This window comes from Schistocerca gregaria, chromosome 5 (assembly GCF_023897955.1).
Source record: "Schistocerca gregaria isolate iqSchGreg1 chromosome 5, iqSchGreg1.2, whole genome shotgun sequence".
Lineage (NCBI taxonomy): Eukaryota > Metazoa > Arthropoda > Insecta > Orthoptera > Acrididae > Schistocerca > Schistocerca gregaria.
In genome coordinates, this window is record NC_064924.1 from 660,855,361 (window position 1) to 660,874,908 (window position 19,548).

At 36.9% G+C, this 19,548-nt stretch overlaps 1 protein-coding gene across 2 annotated transcripts in view; it reads left to right on the forward strand.

Moving 5' to 3' along the window:
- The window catches only part of LOC126272657 (chitin synthase chs-2-like), a 248,861-nt gene that overhangs the window by 129,863 nt on the left and 99,450 nt on the right, over positions 1 to 19,548 (forward strand). For both annotated transcript variants that reach the window (XM_049975666.1, XM_049975667.1), the window contains 2 exons: positions 7,963 to 8,216; positions 11,442 to 11,652. In XM_049975666.1, coding sequence (XP_049831623.1) covers positions 7,963 to 8,216; positions 11,442 to 11,652 — 465 coding nt within the window. The remainder of the gene's footprint in view (positions 1 to 7,962; positions 8,217 to 11,441; positions 11,653 to 19,548) is intronic.

Below are 19,548 nucleotides of genomic sequence, written 5' to 3' on the forward strand. Positions count from 1 at the left end.
GTTAACCATTTATTTCTGCTCTGGTAGCCTGAATCTATGGATTTTGCTGATAATTATAACAATGTTGATCATTTGCACACCCCGTCAAACACATAAACGAACAGCAATTGGCATTCACCCACTCGGGTTTATTTGGCTCAGCTTGTATAGCCTCGTCCCCTTTTGGCTGCAGGAAAGCTTTTTATTTCTAGGTGTGACAGGGATTCCCCTAGCAGATACATTGTGTACACTATGCACACATTCAAAAATCAACTTATGATTCATTCAGAAATAAACTTAGAATATGTTCAAAAACAAACAGGGATGCTTTTAAAAATCATATCAATAATTTGTAGACAAACTTACACTGGATGCTAGGCACTTTGTGAAATCAGGTTTTTGCTTCAAGAATATGAATTTGGTGCCTCCTGAAATTGCCGCCTTGAGCACATATCCCAGTTTGACCCCCCTGCCCCATAGATCCAGGACTGCTGCGACCAGAATTTACAAGTAACTTCAGGAGAATGAAAATGACACTCACGTCTTCCAAAGAAGTAGCATCTATCAAAAAATCCTTAAAATCTAAGTATTATAGCGGTTATGATAACATATCAATGAAGTTAATCAAAGAGTGCTCAAGCGAGTTGAGTTCTATCTGTAGTTATTTGTGTAATCATATATTAAAAACAAAGATTCCAAGACTTACCAAGCGGGAAAGCGCCGGCAGACAGGCACATGAACAAAACACACAAACACACACACAGAGAGTGTGTTTTATCTTTTCCCATGTGGAAGTTTCTTTCTATTTTATTTGTGTAATCAGTTTCTTATCAGTGGAATATTTCCAGACTGGCTAAAATATGCTGAAGTTAATGCTCTTTACAAGAAGGGGTAAAGAGATACCATCAAACTATTGACCAATTTCATTTTTGACAGCTTTTTAAAAAAATATTTGAAAAGTTTGTGTTAAAGCATCTCCTCTGGCTGCAAATAATATATTGTCCAAGTCACAGTTGGCATTCCTTAAGGGTTCCGATATAGAGAGAGCTATCTACACGCACAGTGAAAATTTTCTTAATTCATTACATTACAAACTAGAGGTTACTTTCTGTGACCTCTCAAAAGACTTTGACTGTATGAATCACAGCATTCTCTTATGTAAATCAGAATATTATGGTGTCACCGGCAGTGCTACGAAATGGTTCGTGTCTTACGTAAATAACAGGAAACACAGGGTGTTGTGAAAAACCTCTCCAGTAAGCAGTCTGTCTTCATGTGACTGGAAATTAATTACATGTGGTGTTCCTCAAGGTTCCATCTTGGATCAGTTGCTTTTTGTTGTGTGTATTAATGACCTCTTGCTGTTACATTGTAAGATACTAAGATACATTGCAATAAGTAGCAAGTCAAGTATAGATGTTGGGTTCAAATTAATGATGATGTAAATAAAATAGAAAGAAACTTCCACATGGGAAAAATATATTAAAAACAAAGATTCCACGACTTACCAAGCGGGCAAGCGCCGGCAGACAGGCACAATGAACAAAACACACACACAGAATTACTAGCTTTCGCAACCGATGGTTGCTTCTTCAGGAAGGAGAAACCCACATCCTTTCGTCTTACCCTCTCCTTCCTGAAGAAGCAACCATCGGTTGCGAAAGCTAGTAATTCTGTGTGTGTGTTTGTGTGTTTTGTTCATTGTGCCTGTCTGCCGGCGCTTTCCCGCTTGGTAAGTCTTGGAATCTTTGTTTTTAATATAAGTCAAGTATGGATTTAGATATGGTTGCTAATAAAAATTTCACTGACATCAATAAATGGTTTAAAGCTAATTCATTCTCATTAAACTTTGAAAAGACCCACTATGTTCAGTTCAGCACCTGTAAGAGGTTTCTTTGCAGTTTGTGTATAACATATGAAGGCTTGCAGATCAAGCTGAGCAAAATCTGAGCTTTTATCATGCAAAAGTGGGTAATGAGACTCAGTTGTGGTGTAAATTCAAGAACATTGTGTAGAAACTGGTTCAAGGAACTCTGTATACTAACCACTGCTTCTCAATATATTTATTCCTTAATGAAATTTGTTGCAAATAATATATCTCTATTTTGACCGATAGCTCAATACATAGTATCAATACTAGAAATAAGAACAATCTAAAAAAAGACTTAAAAACCTTATCTTGGTCCAAAAAGAGGTCAAACATTCAGGAACACACATTTTCAATAAATTGCCAGTAACCATGAAAAACTTGTGGTTTCAGATAAAGCAGTTTAAAATGACTCTGAAAGACTATTTTAATAGACAACTCCTTTTGCTCTGTAGGTGAATACGGCATCTTAACAGGGACTGTTAGACCAGCTTAAGTAAAAATGTCTGTTAGATTTCAGTTTTGACAGAACTTGGTAACTATACTCAATATTAGGTGCAAAGAAGGGCAGCTCGTTTTGTATTATCACGTTATAGGGGAGAGAGTGTGGCAGATATGATACACGAGTTGGGATGGAAGTCATTACAGCATAGACGTTTTTCGTCGCGGCGAGACCTTTTTACGAAATTTCAGTCACCAACTTTCTCTTCCGAATGCGAAAATATTTTGTTGAGCCCAACCTACATAGGTAGGAATGATCATCAAAATAAAATAAGAGAAATCAGAGCTCGAACAGAAAGGTTTAGGTGTTCGTTTTTCGCGCTCGCTGTTCGGGAGTGGAATAGTAGAGAGATAGTATGATTGTGGTTCGATGAACCCTCTGCCAAGCACTTAAATGTGAATTGCAGAGTAGTCATGTAGATGTAGATGTAGATGTAGGTATTTTGTGTATAAAAAAGTTATTAAAAGTGCATAACTATTTTTCATTCTGGCAGTGTATTAATTCTGTAAATATTAGCTGTTCCAGTTTACTGTAAATTATTCACCTACTGTGGCAATCTCCTCACAAATGATCAGGGTAGTGAGTATTATATTGAAATGTTTTATGTTTTTTATGGCGTAATCTCTGGCTTGTTCCAGACTCACGAGAATCTCTCATTTCTGGGTCTATGGAAAAAACATTCTGAAATTCATTGTCTTTCCATTTTGACCGTCAAAAATGCATGGATTTGTACTGGTGTAGACATAAAATTGATTCATTGTGTCAGCTATGAGCTGCCACAGGTCTTCTGACTGAAATATAAGAAAAAATGACAGTATGCTGGACACTTTAACCAACTGATTTTTGTGTCCTGTAGCCCAGTCATGAAACATGTGCTTTAATGTCTGGAAATTGGATTTTTTGTAATCAAAAGTGTCATTAAGATGTGCTTGTTTCTAAAGTGTTTAACTATCAGTTTCTGAGCCTTTGGATTCTGAATAGCTACTGGTTACTCCTCTTGCACAGCCATCAAACTGGTGTGCTGCAGCAACGGATGTAAAGGGCTGAGAACTTTTACTTCGCGATTTTGTTAAATTCACACTCATTGTGAGTCCTAGTATGTACCTGCACGATCTCTCAATCTGTGCAACCATGGTAACATGACAGCTGTCTTGTAGAAAAGAAGAACATTAAGTTAACCTGATGACAACATCCAAAGCAAAAATGAATTCTCCAACAAGGGACCACAGCAGCAAATGTAGATACACACTCAAACATTGAACTGGACCTCTGAGCAACTACTGAAGGTATTGTGCAGAAATACAACTTTAGTTAAATACACATTTGTAGAACACAGGTGCCTGTGACTCAGAATGCATTAACACATCCAAAGCAATGAAGAAGTGCTTTGAATGCTTAAACGTATCAATAGCACTGTAGTAAAACCGAAAGGTTGTGCTTAAACATGACAGTAGCACCAGCGGAGCAGTGGAACAGAGTGAATTAACTTGTCCACAGCAGTCAAAGAGTTACCAGAATGAGATTTTCACTCTGCAGCGGAGTGTGCACTGATATGAAACTTCCTGGCAGATTAAAACTGTGTGCCAGACCGAGACTCGAACTCAGAACCTTTGCCTTTCACGTGCAAGTGCTCTACCAACTAAGCTACCCGAGCACGACTCACACCCCGTCCTCACAGCTTTACTTCTGCCAGTACCTCATCTCCTACCTTCCAAACTTAACAGAAGCTCTCCTGCGAACCTTGTAGAACTAGCACTCCTGAAAGAAAGGATATTGCAGAGACATGGCTTAGCCACAGCCTGGGCGAAAGGCAAAGGTCCTGAGTTTGAGTCTTGGTCCGGCACACAGTTTTAATCTGCCAGGAAGTTTCATATCAGCACACACTCCACTGCAGAGTGAAAATTTCATTCTGGAAACATCCCCCAGGCTGTGGCTAAGCCATGTCTCTGCAATATCCTTTCTTTCAGGAGTGCTAGTTCTGCAAGGTTCGCAGGAGAGCTTCTGTTAAGTTTGGAAGGTAGGAGACGAGGTACTGGCAGAAGTAAAGCTGTGAGGACAGGGCGTGAGTCGTGCTCGGGTAGCTCAGTTGGTAGAGCACATGCCCCCGAGTTTGAGTCCCGGTCCGGCACACAGTTTTAATCTGCCAGGAAGTTTCAGTCAAAGAGTTAATTTATTACTCACTGCCTTCATTAAATATCATAAGTAATCAGTTTAAAAAAATATTAAGTTTGACTAACTCATTCTCATTTATGAATGCTTTATTCAGTGGATCAGAACTATTCAGTACCAAAATTAATTACAAAGGTGTTATACATAAGTCATGGATGTTTCAAAATACAGTGGAACAGCAGTTCACAGTAAATCCCAAAAAATCAATCAAATATATAAATGTAGAATTACTGTTTGTCTTTCTGCATGCAAATGAAATCAAACTCATTCATCAGGCTTCATAAAAATATTGCCCAGCTGGTTATTTCGATCAATATGTTCCAACAAAACTTCAACATTCAGAAATCGTCGTGAACATGAAAGTATCAAGTCTGTATATATGTTTTGACTGTTGATCGTATTCAGAATTTTTTGCTAGTTTTAATGCAGTAGCGTTATCAGTGATAAGTGCTGCTCAGGTATTTCAGCTAGTTCAATTAGTGCGTGACACAGCAAAATTAATTCTTTGGCGCCTTCACTTGTGGAAATAATTTCTGCTTCTGTCTTAGACAAACCCACTACTTTCTGCAACAGACTAGCCCCTGATACTGATTCACAGGAGTACTTCATCTCAATGCTGGTTGTTGAACACCTTGTCTGCTTGTCACTAAGAAAATCAGCATCATTATAAACCACCTAAGCTTCTTCCCTATCATAATACTACTATGTACTTTGCGGTCTGCCTTGTGGCAGGTCTTGTCATGAGGAAAGCCTCGTCAGAGAGGTCCAACGCATGAGTGTCTAGGGAAGTGATTCCAGTGGTGGCTTCCTGTTGCCTTGATGATGAAATTATAATTAGGACAACACAATAACCAGTCCCTAAGCAGAGAAAATCTCTGACCCAGCCAGGAATCGAACCCAGGCCCTTGGCATGACAGACTGCCGCTCTGACCACTCAAGCTATCAAGGCAGACCCTATCATATATTCCAGCTCTCAGTAGTTGGTTTTTCCGCAGCTTGAACAGTGTTATTCACCGTAAATGTAATGGATGAGTTGATATTAGAAGATAAATAAAACATCCATTTGCCTTGTGACAGAGGACAGAGGATGAAACTGCTTCATTGAAATCATCCTCTTCATGTCCAATAGGAGTTGAGGTAAACAGGATTTGGGCATTTGAAATTTTTCCGATACTTGTTTTGTGTATTTTTCTTAACTTATCATAACTGTTCCATCTTCATTTTGCTGTATTGTTATGCCAAGAATACTGTCATGTTTACCTGCTGTATATCTACATAATTCACATTGTAAAGAATTCTGAAAAGCTGTGGTTTCTTCTTGTCTCTGCCAAGAATTACGCCATCTACAACACAAATTATGACCCTATTGTCATTGTTGAGACAGCAACCAGTCACAAATTTATTTTAAATTCCTTTATTCAAAAGATACTGTACCAGTTTTGAATCATTACAATTCATCATCAGATGGCTTTCATGTTTTCATTGGAACACGTGGTGTGTAAAAAAAATGCACCACATGTTCTAATGAAAGCATGAAAGCCATCTGATGATGAATTGTAATTTTTGAATAAAGGAACTTGAAATAAATTTGTGGCTGGTTGCTGTCTCAACACCATCAACATTTGTCTTCAAATAACAGCCATGGTCTCCAACAATGTCATCATATGACAAAATTGTATTGTCATTGTGTTTAAATTAAAATAGGCAAAAAGACATGCACATGATCTGTATTTTCTTTGAAACATTCTGATTGTTCTGTATATACTTAAGGTACACCATTCAAAAAAGCTGTTGTCACATCAATTTCTTTTACCAGATTTTTTTAAGCACCTACCTGCCCTGTAGCTACCTGTAGCTAAGATCTACTGGTGTAGAATGTGCAACAGGGCTAAATGCATCTTCATAACTGATTCCTGCTTCCTGGACATGCCCTCTAGCAATCAACTGGGCTTTGAAGCAAGTACCTCCATCAGGTGAAACTTTGCAATGTAGTACCCAGTGATTCAGAAATACTTTGGTATTCATAGGATGTTCAACTAACAGTCGCATATTGTTTCTCTCAACACTTTCCAGCCTGATGGGACATAAAAGTCCCTTACTATTTATAGTTTCATAAAACAGCATGGAGTTGCATACATGCATCCCCATCTGTTGGGATGTCGATGTACCTCCCCTGTGGCAGAGGAAACTTTTTGCTGTGATGACTCAGCATCTCTGCCCACAGATGACAATAGAAGATGGGTTGTCATATATCTGCATTGTTCATTACATCATAAGTGTTTATGAACCCTGCTGACATGAAAGGACATTATAGTGAAACTTTTGATTTGTATAATCTACCTTTTATAAATTTTTCATACCTGCTTCCATAAGTACTACCAAATATTTTTCTGATCAGTCAGAGTGACTAAATCCTTTTTAACAATATAATGAAAAGGGTAGGTTGTTATTCAACATAAAGGTGACACACTGAGTTGCAGGTAGGCACAACAGAAAGACTGTTATGTACTTTTCTTTATATTGCTGGCATTCCAACCTGGTATATCTGTTTTACTTGCAATGGTAATAGTCTCCACAAATTTTAAATATTTTGGTTTAACACTTCATAGTTTGGGTAGGAAATTGTAAAGCACTTCAGTTTCTTCATCAGTAGCTTGCATTCCTTTTTCGTTTTCATTTGGCTGCAGTACTCCCAAAAATCATTTAAAAAGACACAAACATGCATGACATTCTTAACATTTTCATATGCTATCCATACTCACTTTTTACCATTTTTATGGCTTATTTTTCCTAACAAAACAATGGTGTTCAGCATACTCATTGAAGCTCATAATTTCCATTCCTACTAAAGCTTGTGTTGTGCAATTCTTAGGTGGTTGTCTCCCAAACGCTTATCATTCAGCATTTCCTTCTATTGTAGTATTCTCTGATTCGCTTTATCCATGACCAGATCTCTCAATCTTTTCATGGTCTTCCAGGTTCTGTTCATTCTAAAGCTCTTCTTGGTATTCTTTCTTTTCCCATTCTTTGTATGTGGCCAAACTATTTTAAGAAAATCCAGGATGGAATGTAACAGTATTATGAAATGGAAAGTTGCCACTCGCTGTATAGCGGAGATGCTGAATTGCAGATAGGCACATCAAAATGGCTGTCACAAATAAAGCTTTCAGCCCATAAGGCCTTCGTCAAAAATAGACAGACACACACACACACACACACACACACACACACACACACACACACACACACTCATGCAAATGCAACTCTCACACACAACTGCAGTCTCAGGCAACTGTAGCCACACTACGGCAGAGTGGCTACAGTTGCCTGAACTGAACATAACAATCTAGATTACAGCTGTAAGGAAAACTATTTTTGCAATTACATAATCATTGTGTTGATAAAAGATGTGATGTAACTGCTGACATGTTTCCTCTCTTTACAGCACACATATTATTTGATGATGCTTTTGAAACAACTGATGGAGATCGAGTTGTCAATAGCTATGTAAAGCTGCTAGTGTCAGTAATTGATGAGGCTGCTACACTTGTTCATGGCACAACTATTAGACTGAGGCCACCTGTAAAGTACCCAACACCTTATGGTGGTCGTCTTGTGTGGACCCTTCCAGGCAAGACAAAAATATATTGCCACCTTAAAGATGGTGACAAAATTAGAACCAGGAAACGTTGGAGTCAGGTGTGTATCCTGAATTTAACATATATAATGAGTTATAAGAGTTAATCACACGTTTTTTCATCTAGAAAAACCTTTTTAACCTGTGTGTTCCTTCCATTTCACACCCTATGTTGTTATTTCCAGATATAACTTTAAATGTGAACATTTTAGTTTAGACTTTACTGTGACTGTTATTGACATCGAATGAAACAACAAGTTTGCTGTTACCAGTCACTGTGTATTTATCTCTATAATACATTTCAAATGTTTAAACCTCCATCATCGGGTGGATTTGCATTTGAGAGTAGGATGTATGTTTGTTGTATTATGATTTTTGGAGGATCTTGTGATGAAGCAAGCTGGGATAATTTTAATTCCCCTCTTGTTTTGCCATCTAAATTCGTTTTTTCAGTTTGAACTATTTACCATTTACATACATAAGTTTTAATCCGCATTTCCATAAAAGGGAAAGATTGACCCTTAGTTTTAAAGAATATAACACCAGATCTAATTTTGTGCTTAGTTTTATCTATCTAATTGATTTTCTAATTTATTTCAACTGTTCCTAGTTAGTATCTTTCATTATAGGGTGAAATCAGTAACTGTTTCATAATTTAAATTCTAATGTTGACCTATAAACAAATATAAATTCTATACTAATTACAAATGTTTGGAAGATGAAATAGTAGTAATCTTATAGTATTTATTTGGCTCTATTTGAAAACAAGTCAGCAAAGCCAGCCCTTAAGTAATTCCAAAATAATTAACAGTTTTGTCAAAAGTATTAATTGCATAACTATATATGTTAATTTCGTGTTTTAAATAAATAAGTGAGCTTAACAGTTGTAGTAGAAGAAATTGTTAAAATGAACCAATTTTTTGATGTTTTCAGTTACTTTAATTAGTTAAGTTTTAATTGTAATTTCTGTACATTTAACTTTGAAGAATATGTAGTTTCAGCACCTATTATTGTGATGATATATAAGATCCCAATTTTTGGTCACAAGACAGTCAGCCCACAGCTGAATTTCAGACAAGAAACCTGTGTTGATTAGAACTACGACAATGTTTCAACTTAACTGCAAAACAAGTATTGCACAATTAGGCCATGTGTAAAAACAATGACAGTGTCTGCTGCAAACATACCTGATTATTCTTCAAGAACTGTGAACTTTATGGTTATGTTTTTACTGCCATTGATGTTCAATAGTAAACTATTGCAGCAGTATGTGGGCATTCACCTACAACCTATTAATGAGGCTTGTGGAAAGTTAAACAGTAGTTCACTGGCCATATTAAATGTGTTTATGGGGGGGTTGTGAAAAGTGAAAGTAAAAGACAGTGAAATGCAACCGTGCATCTGTCGGCCATATTATTTACAGTAGTCAGTGTTCAAATTAGAAACCCCATTTTTCAGCCAGTGTAGCAACGCAGTACGTCAACGCCGAGAACAACAAACGAAATAAATAAAGCAGGCAGAAATGCCTCGAAGTTGTGGCACTGTATCCAGTGACCACAACTTCCTTTCACTGTTGTAACATATCATGTGTACGCTTTCATATTTTGTAAACAAAGGTGGCATCTGGAAACTATAGTTTACAAAATATGGCAATATTCATGTGATATGTTATGGCGGTGAAAGGAAGCTGTGACCACTGGAGACAGAGCCACAAGTTGCTCCAAAAATTGCACCACAACACACACATATGTCATACTAACAAATGTAAATCCACCTGATGAAGGTTTAAACCTCTGAAATATGTCCTGGAGATAAATAAACAGTGGCAGTTAACAGTATGTTTTGTTTCATTTGACTCCACTTCCAGATGTACTATTTATTATATGACTTACTTTATAAATTATTACCACGTTTTTTTTGTTTTTTTTTTTATTTTTTATTATTTTTTTTAAGGACAAATACAGTGCATCATTGCAGATAAGGTCATATAACAAAAGTTTGATGTTACATTTCGTTCACTCATTCATCAATATCTAATTTGAGTAGTATTGGTCCAATCACACATTCTGGTTGGAAATGAATTTCTTCTGTTTCTGTTGATATATATTTTGCAGTGAAACAGGCATATCTTCAGAAAGTTTGGTTACAAATACTGTTGATAGACGAATATATGCATTTAAAAGTAGAAAAAATTGTTACCTGGCATCCAGAACTGTTAGTTCCTTCCTCCATCTGCTGATTAATACTGCACGGTCCTTCTGTCTGTTATTTTAATAGGTGGCAGTTTTCTCTTATGTACTAGAAACAAATTATGACACTTGAAATGCAAGTGATCTCCACATAGTTGCAGCAACTATAAAAGAGCTTGCCAACGTTGGGCACAGGGGAATGTTTACATACAATAAGTTGCCTGAGGCTAAGGTTATAAATGGGAAACAGAGCTCCTAAGATTGGGAGAGGCTTTGTGAACGACCTGAATAAGCAGAAACATTTCAGATAGAAGAAGAATAAAGATTTCTTTGTAGCTGCTGGAAGTGTCACAACTTTGTGTGATTCTTTTATTGTTTATGTAACATGTTGTTGTTTCCAGCCTCCTATATTTGTGTAACCACAATAAAAGATTTCTGGACTTCAGTATACAAATAAATCATCAGTATTTGCAGGAGAAATGTTGGCTATAATATTAATCACCCATTGGTTTAGTACATAGTGAAAGTTTACTTGTTTTAATTGAATGAATTTGTGATAGTTGTCTTAATATGCAAAACATATGCCTCTTAATGGGGTAAATCTGTTAATAACAATGTCAAGACAGATAAACATTGTGGTACTGCTATTTGGGCTGTCAGGTTGGCTAAATTTTAGAGAAACAAATGCTTAATTTTATAAATCTATAATTCCTTCAGCTCTTCTTCACAATATTGAATACTGGGTTTTCACAAAAAGAATTGTGGATAAAATACAAAGTGCAGAAGTGAAATCTTTCAGAAGAATAAAAGGTTACATAAAAGTAAACAACATGTGAAATAAAATATTGTGACAGAAGCTGGAACAGTTAAATGTAGAATTAGTAAATACAGTAACACCCAGCACAAACATGTACAGAATGTGGAAACACATCACTTTTCAATGCAGAGTTATTTTTTCTGAACTGGCTGCTAGATTACGTGTAGCAAGATTTAAGATGAGATTGTAGACAATTTGTGCATCCAGAACAAGATTAACTTATAAAGTAAAGAAGAAGACAATTTTCATTTTTTTTTTTAAATCATGAAATTATTTTCCAGGTAATGTATATGTATTACTTGCTTGGACATAGACTGATGGAAAAACCAATATCAGTTCATCAAAAGGAAGTTATCGCCAGAAACACCTATCTTCTAGCTATGGATGGGGATATTGACTTTCAGCCTGAAGCTGTGCTCTTATTGGTTGATCTAATGAAAAAGGACCCAAATTTAGGTGCTGCCTGTGGACGTATTCATCCCATCGGTTCAGGTAAGATGCATGAAACAAATGCACAAAAAAAATGCATGATTGGTTCATAAGTTCATTTGTCAGAAATACAGTTTAGATATGAACATCTAATATTTGTGTAAGAAGTAAAATTAAATTATTAAATTGACTGAAAGACAAAAAAATCTGATCAGTATTTCCTTTTAGGAGGTACAATGCCCATTATTGCTGATAGAAGTACTTAAATAGGGAAACAATACACATTCCTTTTGGAATAATAGGTTCCTTCTTCAAAGAGGCAAGGCCAAATTGTTCTGGATGTTTAAAAAGGGAGAGGGTAACAAGACACTCAACCCTAAACTGAAAAAGATGAAATGAAGGATTTTTACTGTTTGACTTTATACCAGTGACAAGATCAGTATAGATGGACCATGAGCTCGGATTTGGGAAAGATAGGGAAGGGAATTGGCTGTGCACTTCTTGTTGTAAGAGATTTAGGGCAGTAATCAGACTAAATTAAGAGGGGTGAATGGAGAGAGGAAAAGGTGGAGTAAAACACACCAGAGAGAGTAGCGGGTCAGAAATTGTGCATAGGTAAGCAACTGTGCCAGCTTCAGATCAGAGTTGATACAGTGAGAAGAAAAGATTGAGAGAAAATGTAAAGTCAAAAAAATAGTGTAATAAGGATTAGGAAAACGAGAAAGTAGACGAGGAAAAAAGACAGAGAGAGTAAAATTACACTGTCCAGTCACTTTAATGTGATCACCAGTCAAAAGCCTGAGTAACCATCTTTTGCAACTAGTACCACTGCAAGACATGAAGAACTTCAACTTCAATGAGAAATTGTTAATTTCATATTTATAGCATATGCAGTACATACATTATGGACAAAAGGGAAAAAATTATATACTTAAAGAGTAGAATTGTAGGATGTGGAGACCATCCCTCCTTGCTACATTTCATAGGAACTTAAATTTTTGCATATGATGCAATTATGTTTAATGAAATACTGTGTGAAAAAAGCTACAAAAATATTCAGTCAGGTGTAATAAGATTTCAAAGTGGGGCAAAGATTTGCAACTTGCTTGAAATGTTCACAAATGTGAAACTGGGGACTTAAAATAAAATCTTAGGACTACAATATCAGCAAGTTACAATGTGAATCAGTCAACTCAAACAAATAACTGTGTGTAACAATTTGTAGGGATATGAAATGCACTGACCACACAGATTAAGTTGTAGGTAAAGTTGGTGATAGACTTCGATTCATTGGTGGAATACTAGGAACTGCAACAAGTCTACAAAAGAGATTCCTTACAAAACACTCTTGCAAACCATTGTAGGTTATTTCTGAATGGTGTGGCAGCTGTACCAGATTGGATTAACAAGAAATACCGAACATATACAAAGAAGAGCAAGTCTCACAGGATACTAAAGACACTGAACTGGTAGATGCTTGAAGATAGGAGCAAAGCATCCTGTAATGAAGACAGATTAGATTAATACTTGTTCCATAGATCATGAATACGACACTTCGTAATGATGTGGAACGTGTCAGGTTAATAAAAGATGTCTGTACAAGAAATTACATTACACAAAATATTGCATGACACTAATGATTAAGTTTTTTTTTTTTTTTTTTTTTTTTTTTTTTTTTTTTTTTTTTTTTTTTTTACTTAGTTTATATCTAAAACTTCAGCCAATGAGTAGAAGGAGTTGTCATCTAGAAATTCTTTTAATTTATTTTTCAATATTAGTTGGCTATCTGTCAGGCTTTTGATGCTGTTTGGTAGGTGCCCAAAGACTTTTGTGGCAGCATAATTTACCCCTTTCTGTGCCAAAGTCAGATTTAACCCTGCATAGTGAAGATCACCCTTTCTCCTGGTGTTATAGGTATGCACACCGCTATTACTTTTGAATTGGGTTGGATTATTATCAACAAATTTCATAAGGGAATATATATACTGTGAGGTTACTGTGAGGATCCCTAGATCCTTAAATAGACGTCTGCAGGATGACCATGGGTGGGCTCCAGCAATTATTCTGATTACACGTTTTTGTGCAATGAATACTTTTCTACTCAACGATGAATTACCCCAGAATATGATGCCATACGAAAGCAGTGAATGAAAGTAGGCATAGTAAGCTAATTTACTGAGATTCTTCTCACCAAAATTTGCAATAACCCTAATAGCATACGTAGCCGAACTCAGACGTTTCAGCAGACCATCAATGTGTTGCTTCCAGTTCAATCTCTTATCAATGGACACCCCTAAAAATTTTGAAAATTCTCCCTTAGCTACAGACTTCCGTTCAGAGTCTATATTTACTACTTGAGTTGCACCATTTACTGTACGGAACTGTATATACTGTGTTTTATCAAAATTTAAAGAGAGTCCGTTTGCTGAGAACCACTTAATAATTTTGTGAAAAACATCATTTACAATTATGTCACTTAGTTCTTGGTTTTTGGATGTTATTACTATACTTGTATCATCAGCAAAAAGAACTAACTTTGCATCTTTATCAATATGGAATGGTAAGTCATTAATGTATATCAAGAACAGTAAAGGACCTAAGAGCGAACCCTTTGGGACCCCGTACTTGATAGTCCCCCAGTTTGAGGAATCAGCTGTTGTATTAACATTACATGAACCACTTATTTCAACTTTCTGCATTCTTCCAGTTAAGTATGAATTAAACCATTTGTGCACTGCCCCCCTCAAACCATAATGATTTAGCTTATCTAAAAGAATTCTATGATTTACACAGTCAAAGACCTTTGAGAGATCACAAAAAATACCAATGGGTGATGTCCGGTTATTCAGAGCATTTAATATTTGATCAGTGAAAGCGTATATAGCATTTTCTGTTGAAAAGCCTTTCTGAAAACCAAACTGACATTTTGTTAGTACTTTATCTTTACAAATATGGGAGGCTACTCTTGAATACATTACTTTCTCAAAAAATTTTGATAGAGCTATCAGAAGAGAGATTGGGCGATAGTTGTTGACATCCGACATATCCCCCATTTTATGCAATGGTTTTACAATGGCATATTTCAGTCTATTGGGGAAAACACCCTGCTCCAAAGAGCTATTACATACGTGGCTGAGAATCCTACTTATCTGTGGGGAACAAGCTTTAAGTATCTTGCTGGAAATGCCATCAATTCCGTAAGAGCTTTTACTTTTCAGTGAGTTTATTATTTTACTGATTTCAGAGGGAGAGGTTCGTGGAAATACAGTTGTTTCAAACTGCACATGTATGGCCTCTTTTATTAGAAGCCTTACCTCTTCTAATGAAGATCTAGATCCTATTTTCCCCACAACATTTGAAAAATGATTATTGAAAATATTTCCAATTTCAGATTGTTTGTTAGTACACTTGTCATTCAGTTTTATGGCACTAAAGTCTTCCTGTGCTCTTGGTTGCCCTGTTTCCCTTTCAATAATATTCCAAATTGCTTTAATTTTATTATCAGAGTTACTGATCTCAGACATGATACACATGCTTCTGGACTTTTTAATAACTTTTCTTAGTACCGCACAATAGTTTTTATAATATTGAATAATTTCGGGGTCAGTACTCCATCTTGCTGTTAGATACAGTTCTCTTTTACGGTTGCAAGATATTCTTATTCCTTTAGTTAGCCAAGGTTTTTTATATGATTTCTTGGAATTATGTTTCACTATTTTCTTGGGAAAACAATTTTCAAATACCCTTAAAAATGTATCATGAAATAAGTTATATTTCAAGTTTGCATTGGGTTCCATGTACACTTCATCCCAGTCTAGCTGCTGTAGGCTTTCCCTAAAGTTTGCAATATTTATATTGTTAATTGAACGCACTGCTTTGAAAGTCTGATTTATTATACTGCATGGAGCTATGTCATGTACTGTAACAAGCTGTGCACTATGATCTGAAAGACCATTCTCAACAGGATAAGCATTTATGTCCTTAAACTTATCTTGGTCTATAAAAAAGTTATCTATCAATGTACTGCTGTTCTTTGTTATCCAAGTAGGAAAATCAATGACGGAGCTCAAATTGAAAGAACTGAGTAATACTACAAGGTCATTCTTCCTATTACACTCTTTCAGGGAATCAACATTGAAATCCCCACAAATGATAATTTGCTTCCCCCTGTCTGACAGATAGCACAACAAAGCATCCAAGTTTTCTAGAAATAGCTGGAAATTCCCTGAGGGGGACCTATACACTGTTACAATTATGAAAGTGCCATCATTTAGTTTAAGTTCAGTGGCACATGCTTCCATATGTTGCTCTACACAAAATTTTTTAGTTTCTAAATTTTTTGCACTGTGGAAGCTTTTGACATATATGGCAACTCCTCCTCTCATCATATTATCTCTACTTACATGTGCAGCTAATTTGTACCCATTGATGCTAACCTTTTGCATATCAGTGACAATGTGATGCTCAGACAGGCATAGTATATCTATTACATTCTTGGTTTCTATATCTTCTAAACAAAGCAGAAGCTCATCAATTTTATTTTTCAATCCCCCAATATTTTGATGAAATATACTAACAGTATTTTTCACTTTACTTTTGTGAGTATCTTGAACTTTTTTAACATCTTTAGTACTTTTATTCTTCAATCCCCCAATATTTTGATGAAATATACTAACATTATTTTTCACTTTACTTTTGTGAGTATCTTGAACTTTTTTAACATCTTTAGTACTTGCCTGGCTGAGTTTCCCACTGGACACTGATCTTACACTAAAAAAGAGTTTCCACCATGAGATGTAGTTCCTCCCCCCTTTAAATTTCCTGCTCTCAGCCCAGCCAGTTTACCCTTCCCTTTCCTGTTGAGGTGTAGGCCATGTCTAGTATAGTCCCACCTACAGAGTGAATCAACAGGAACCACACCAATGTGTGACCCTGCACCAGATCCAAGTAGCTGTTCCAACTCCAAATTAACTCTCCTGACAGAAGAGGTCAAATGAGGTCGGCCGTGGCGCTCCAGAACCGACACAAACCCAACACTGGTATGATTCGATGCCGATGCAATCTTTGCCAGGTCACACTCTATGCTGTACCCCGGATCTCTGTCAATACTGTTGCCCGGCCCACCCACAATAACCACGGTGTCTTCCTTAGTAAAACCTTTACATAGTGAACCTAAATCCTCTGTAACCTGCCCAAGTTCAGCACTAGGTTTGAAAAAACTTGTGACCTGGTAATCCAACCCTAATTCATCCTGCAGAAGTTGGCCCACACCCCTAGCATGCGAACTACCTAGCAACAAGACTTTCTTTCTCTTTGCAGACTTCCCTACATTCTTAATCAATTTGCTGCTGAAAGCTTGTTGAGCCCTGTCTACATCTACTTCTGTGAGAGGCTCATCAGTTTCTGACTGAGGCAACAGGTCAAACCTATTTTGTACATTAATAACAAAGCTGTCAGAAGAATTTCTTGGCCTGTTCCTCATGCCTGTTGCCACTTCCCACCCCTGTTTACCCTTCTCCCCCCTTAACCTGCCCAGTTCTCGCCTAGACTCATCTAACTCAGCCTGAAGGGCAGCAATTTTCCCCTCCTGTTCCACAATCTTTCTATCTCTACTGCATAGCCTACAGAACCACTGATGAGTCTCGCTCATTTTCCCAATTCCCACGCCACTACAGTCGCCCCAATGAAAAAAGTTACTACATCCATCACACCAGACCCCGGAGCTAACGACCCTACGGCACGTCAGGCACTTTACACTCATGGTACAAATCGATTTTAGTGACAGAAAGACAATTAAGTTACCGGAAAACAATGAAAATACGTGTACGAAAAATTAGGCCTACTCGCGACTATGTAAACAGTGGTTCAGAAGTTTTTTACTGGAAATTACTTAAGAGATGACGATACTCTACAGATATAAAGGGGCAGAAAACGTATTTAGCACACTAAACTATCAGTAAATGCACTTAAGATTGCGGTATGAAGTTTAATCTGAAAACTCAAAAGTTCGGCCTGGCCGCGATATGTAAACAAAACGAACTTTACGTGATTATTGTGAAAATACGCGAGTAAGACAAAAACCTTTAATGGTACGCTTGCAGAGCACTATAATTAACGTAATAAATTAGTTTAAAGTGTTAAAAAACAGTTTATTACTACTTAAATTACTTATCTTGTTCAAGAGCTGTGACTCAGACGTCCGTGTAGCAGGCGCAGGGCTACCAACCAACAAAGCAGTCTGAGAAAGTCTACTTAACAATGTTTCAGGAACCAGCTGTAAGTGATGAATTTGGGAATGTAGTGCAACTCTCTCCATAACATTCCTTTAGGTATTGCAAGAACAAGATTGGATTAATTACAGCATGCACAGAGGGGTTTGAACAATCATTCTTTTCACACTCCGTAGCTGAAAGGGATGGGAAGAAGTCATAATAATGGATACAATGTAACATACTCCTTGTCATGTGTATCACAGTGGTTTGTAGAGTATGGCTGTAGATGAAAATGATATGTGTATAATAGAAAGCACTCTGGTGTCTTTGAGTCAAGCTGTAGAGCATGTTTAGCAACTGGGTGCTGTATGTAGCCTAAGCAGACCATTCTTTACTGGTGGTGGTCTTCTCTGTACAGAGAGTTGTGTAGTTAACACGTTCCCTGGTAAACAATACTGGGATTTTTACATATTACCCTGCCTTTAGTATTGTATGTCTTTTCAGTGGTGGGTTGATGTTTTAAAATGCTTTGTAGTGGGAACTGTTGCAGACCTTCAGGTTGGAATGTTGACTTGGGGAAGTCTTATGGTTTGATGTGCATGTTCTGAAGATTGAGTTGGTGATTGACTAAGACAGCGGGTGATAATCGGAGGTTATCACGGAGAGATAGTCTCATTTCAGGACTTGGCATTGTGAAATTATACGATTGACATATTCAAGTCCTGGGTGATTCTGAGTGACTAGAGATTTGCCTTTGGCATTTTTCAAAAGGAGCTATGTTGGTTGAAGGGACAGAAGAGGAGTCCATATGGAAGATTTGTTTGTGGTTAACGTCAGTGGGGTAATTGTATGAGAGAAAACTGTGAAAGAAGGTACTTGTACAGGTATTCAGGGATTTGGTGTTAGAGCAGATATGTTAATCATGGATACCTCATCTGTAGGGGAGGGATTGTTTAAGGTTGAAGGAGTAGCTGCTCTAGAAGTGAAGATATTGTTGCCTGTTGCCTATAAAACAAGGCACCATTGTAACTAAAAGTGATCATGAAAGTAATGGAATCTGCTCATGGAACATGTTTAGAATAGTTTTGTAACAGTCTTTCTGCTGCATACAACTGTAATTATTCATGTTATGGATACGTGCAGGGTGATCCATTTGAGATGTCAGAAAAGTATAATATTATTTTTATTACATTAACATATGTACGTCTGAGCATTTTTCTGTAATGTACTTGAAAATGGTCAGAGCTAACAATAACTGACCATGCTCTGGGAGGCCTTCCAACAGCTTGTAATTCACAGTGCAAACACCAGATGCCAGAAACACATTGTGTGGAATCATCACAAATTAGCACACTCAGTTTGTCTCAACTATTTAGTGAAAATGGTCATTACAGTATGTCATATAGCATGCGAAACCTTAAATGTTGTAGAGACACAGCGAGTTTTCAAACATTGGTACATTGCTAAATCGTACAATATGTTCATGGAAAATAGATTATAGATGCCTCATACAAGCAGAAGGTGGTGTGATAGAAACAAGGAGGAAGATATTCAACTAACCATGACTCAAAGCCCTCGAAAGTCACTCTCCTGCTTATCAGCAGAGCTGAATACACCATACACATGTCAGAGGACTGTTAAACAGTACTTAAAATGTATCTGTACCATATTCAGTGCACACAAGCACTAGCATGGCTGAATTATGGAGCTCAACTCCAATTTGTTACAATGATGTGTGCGTGGTAGG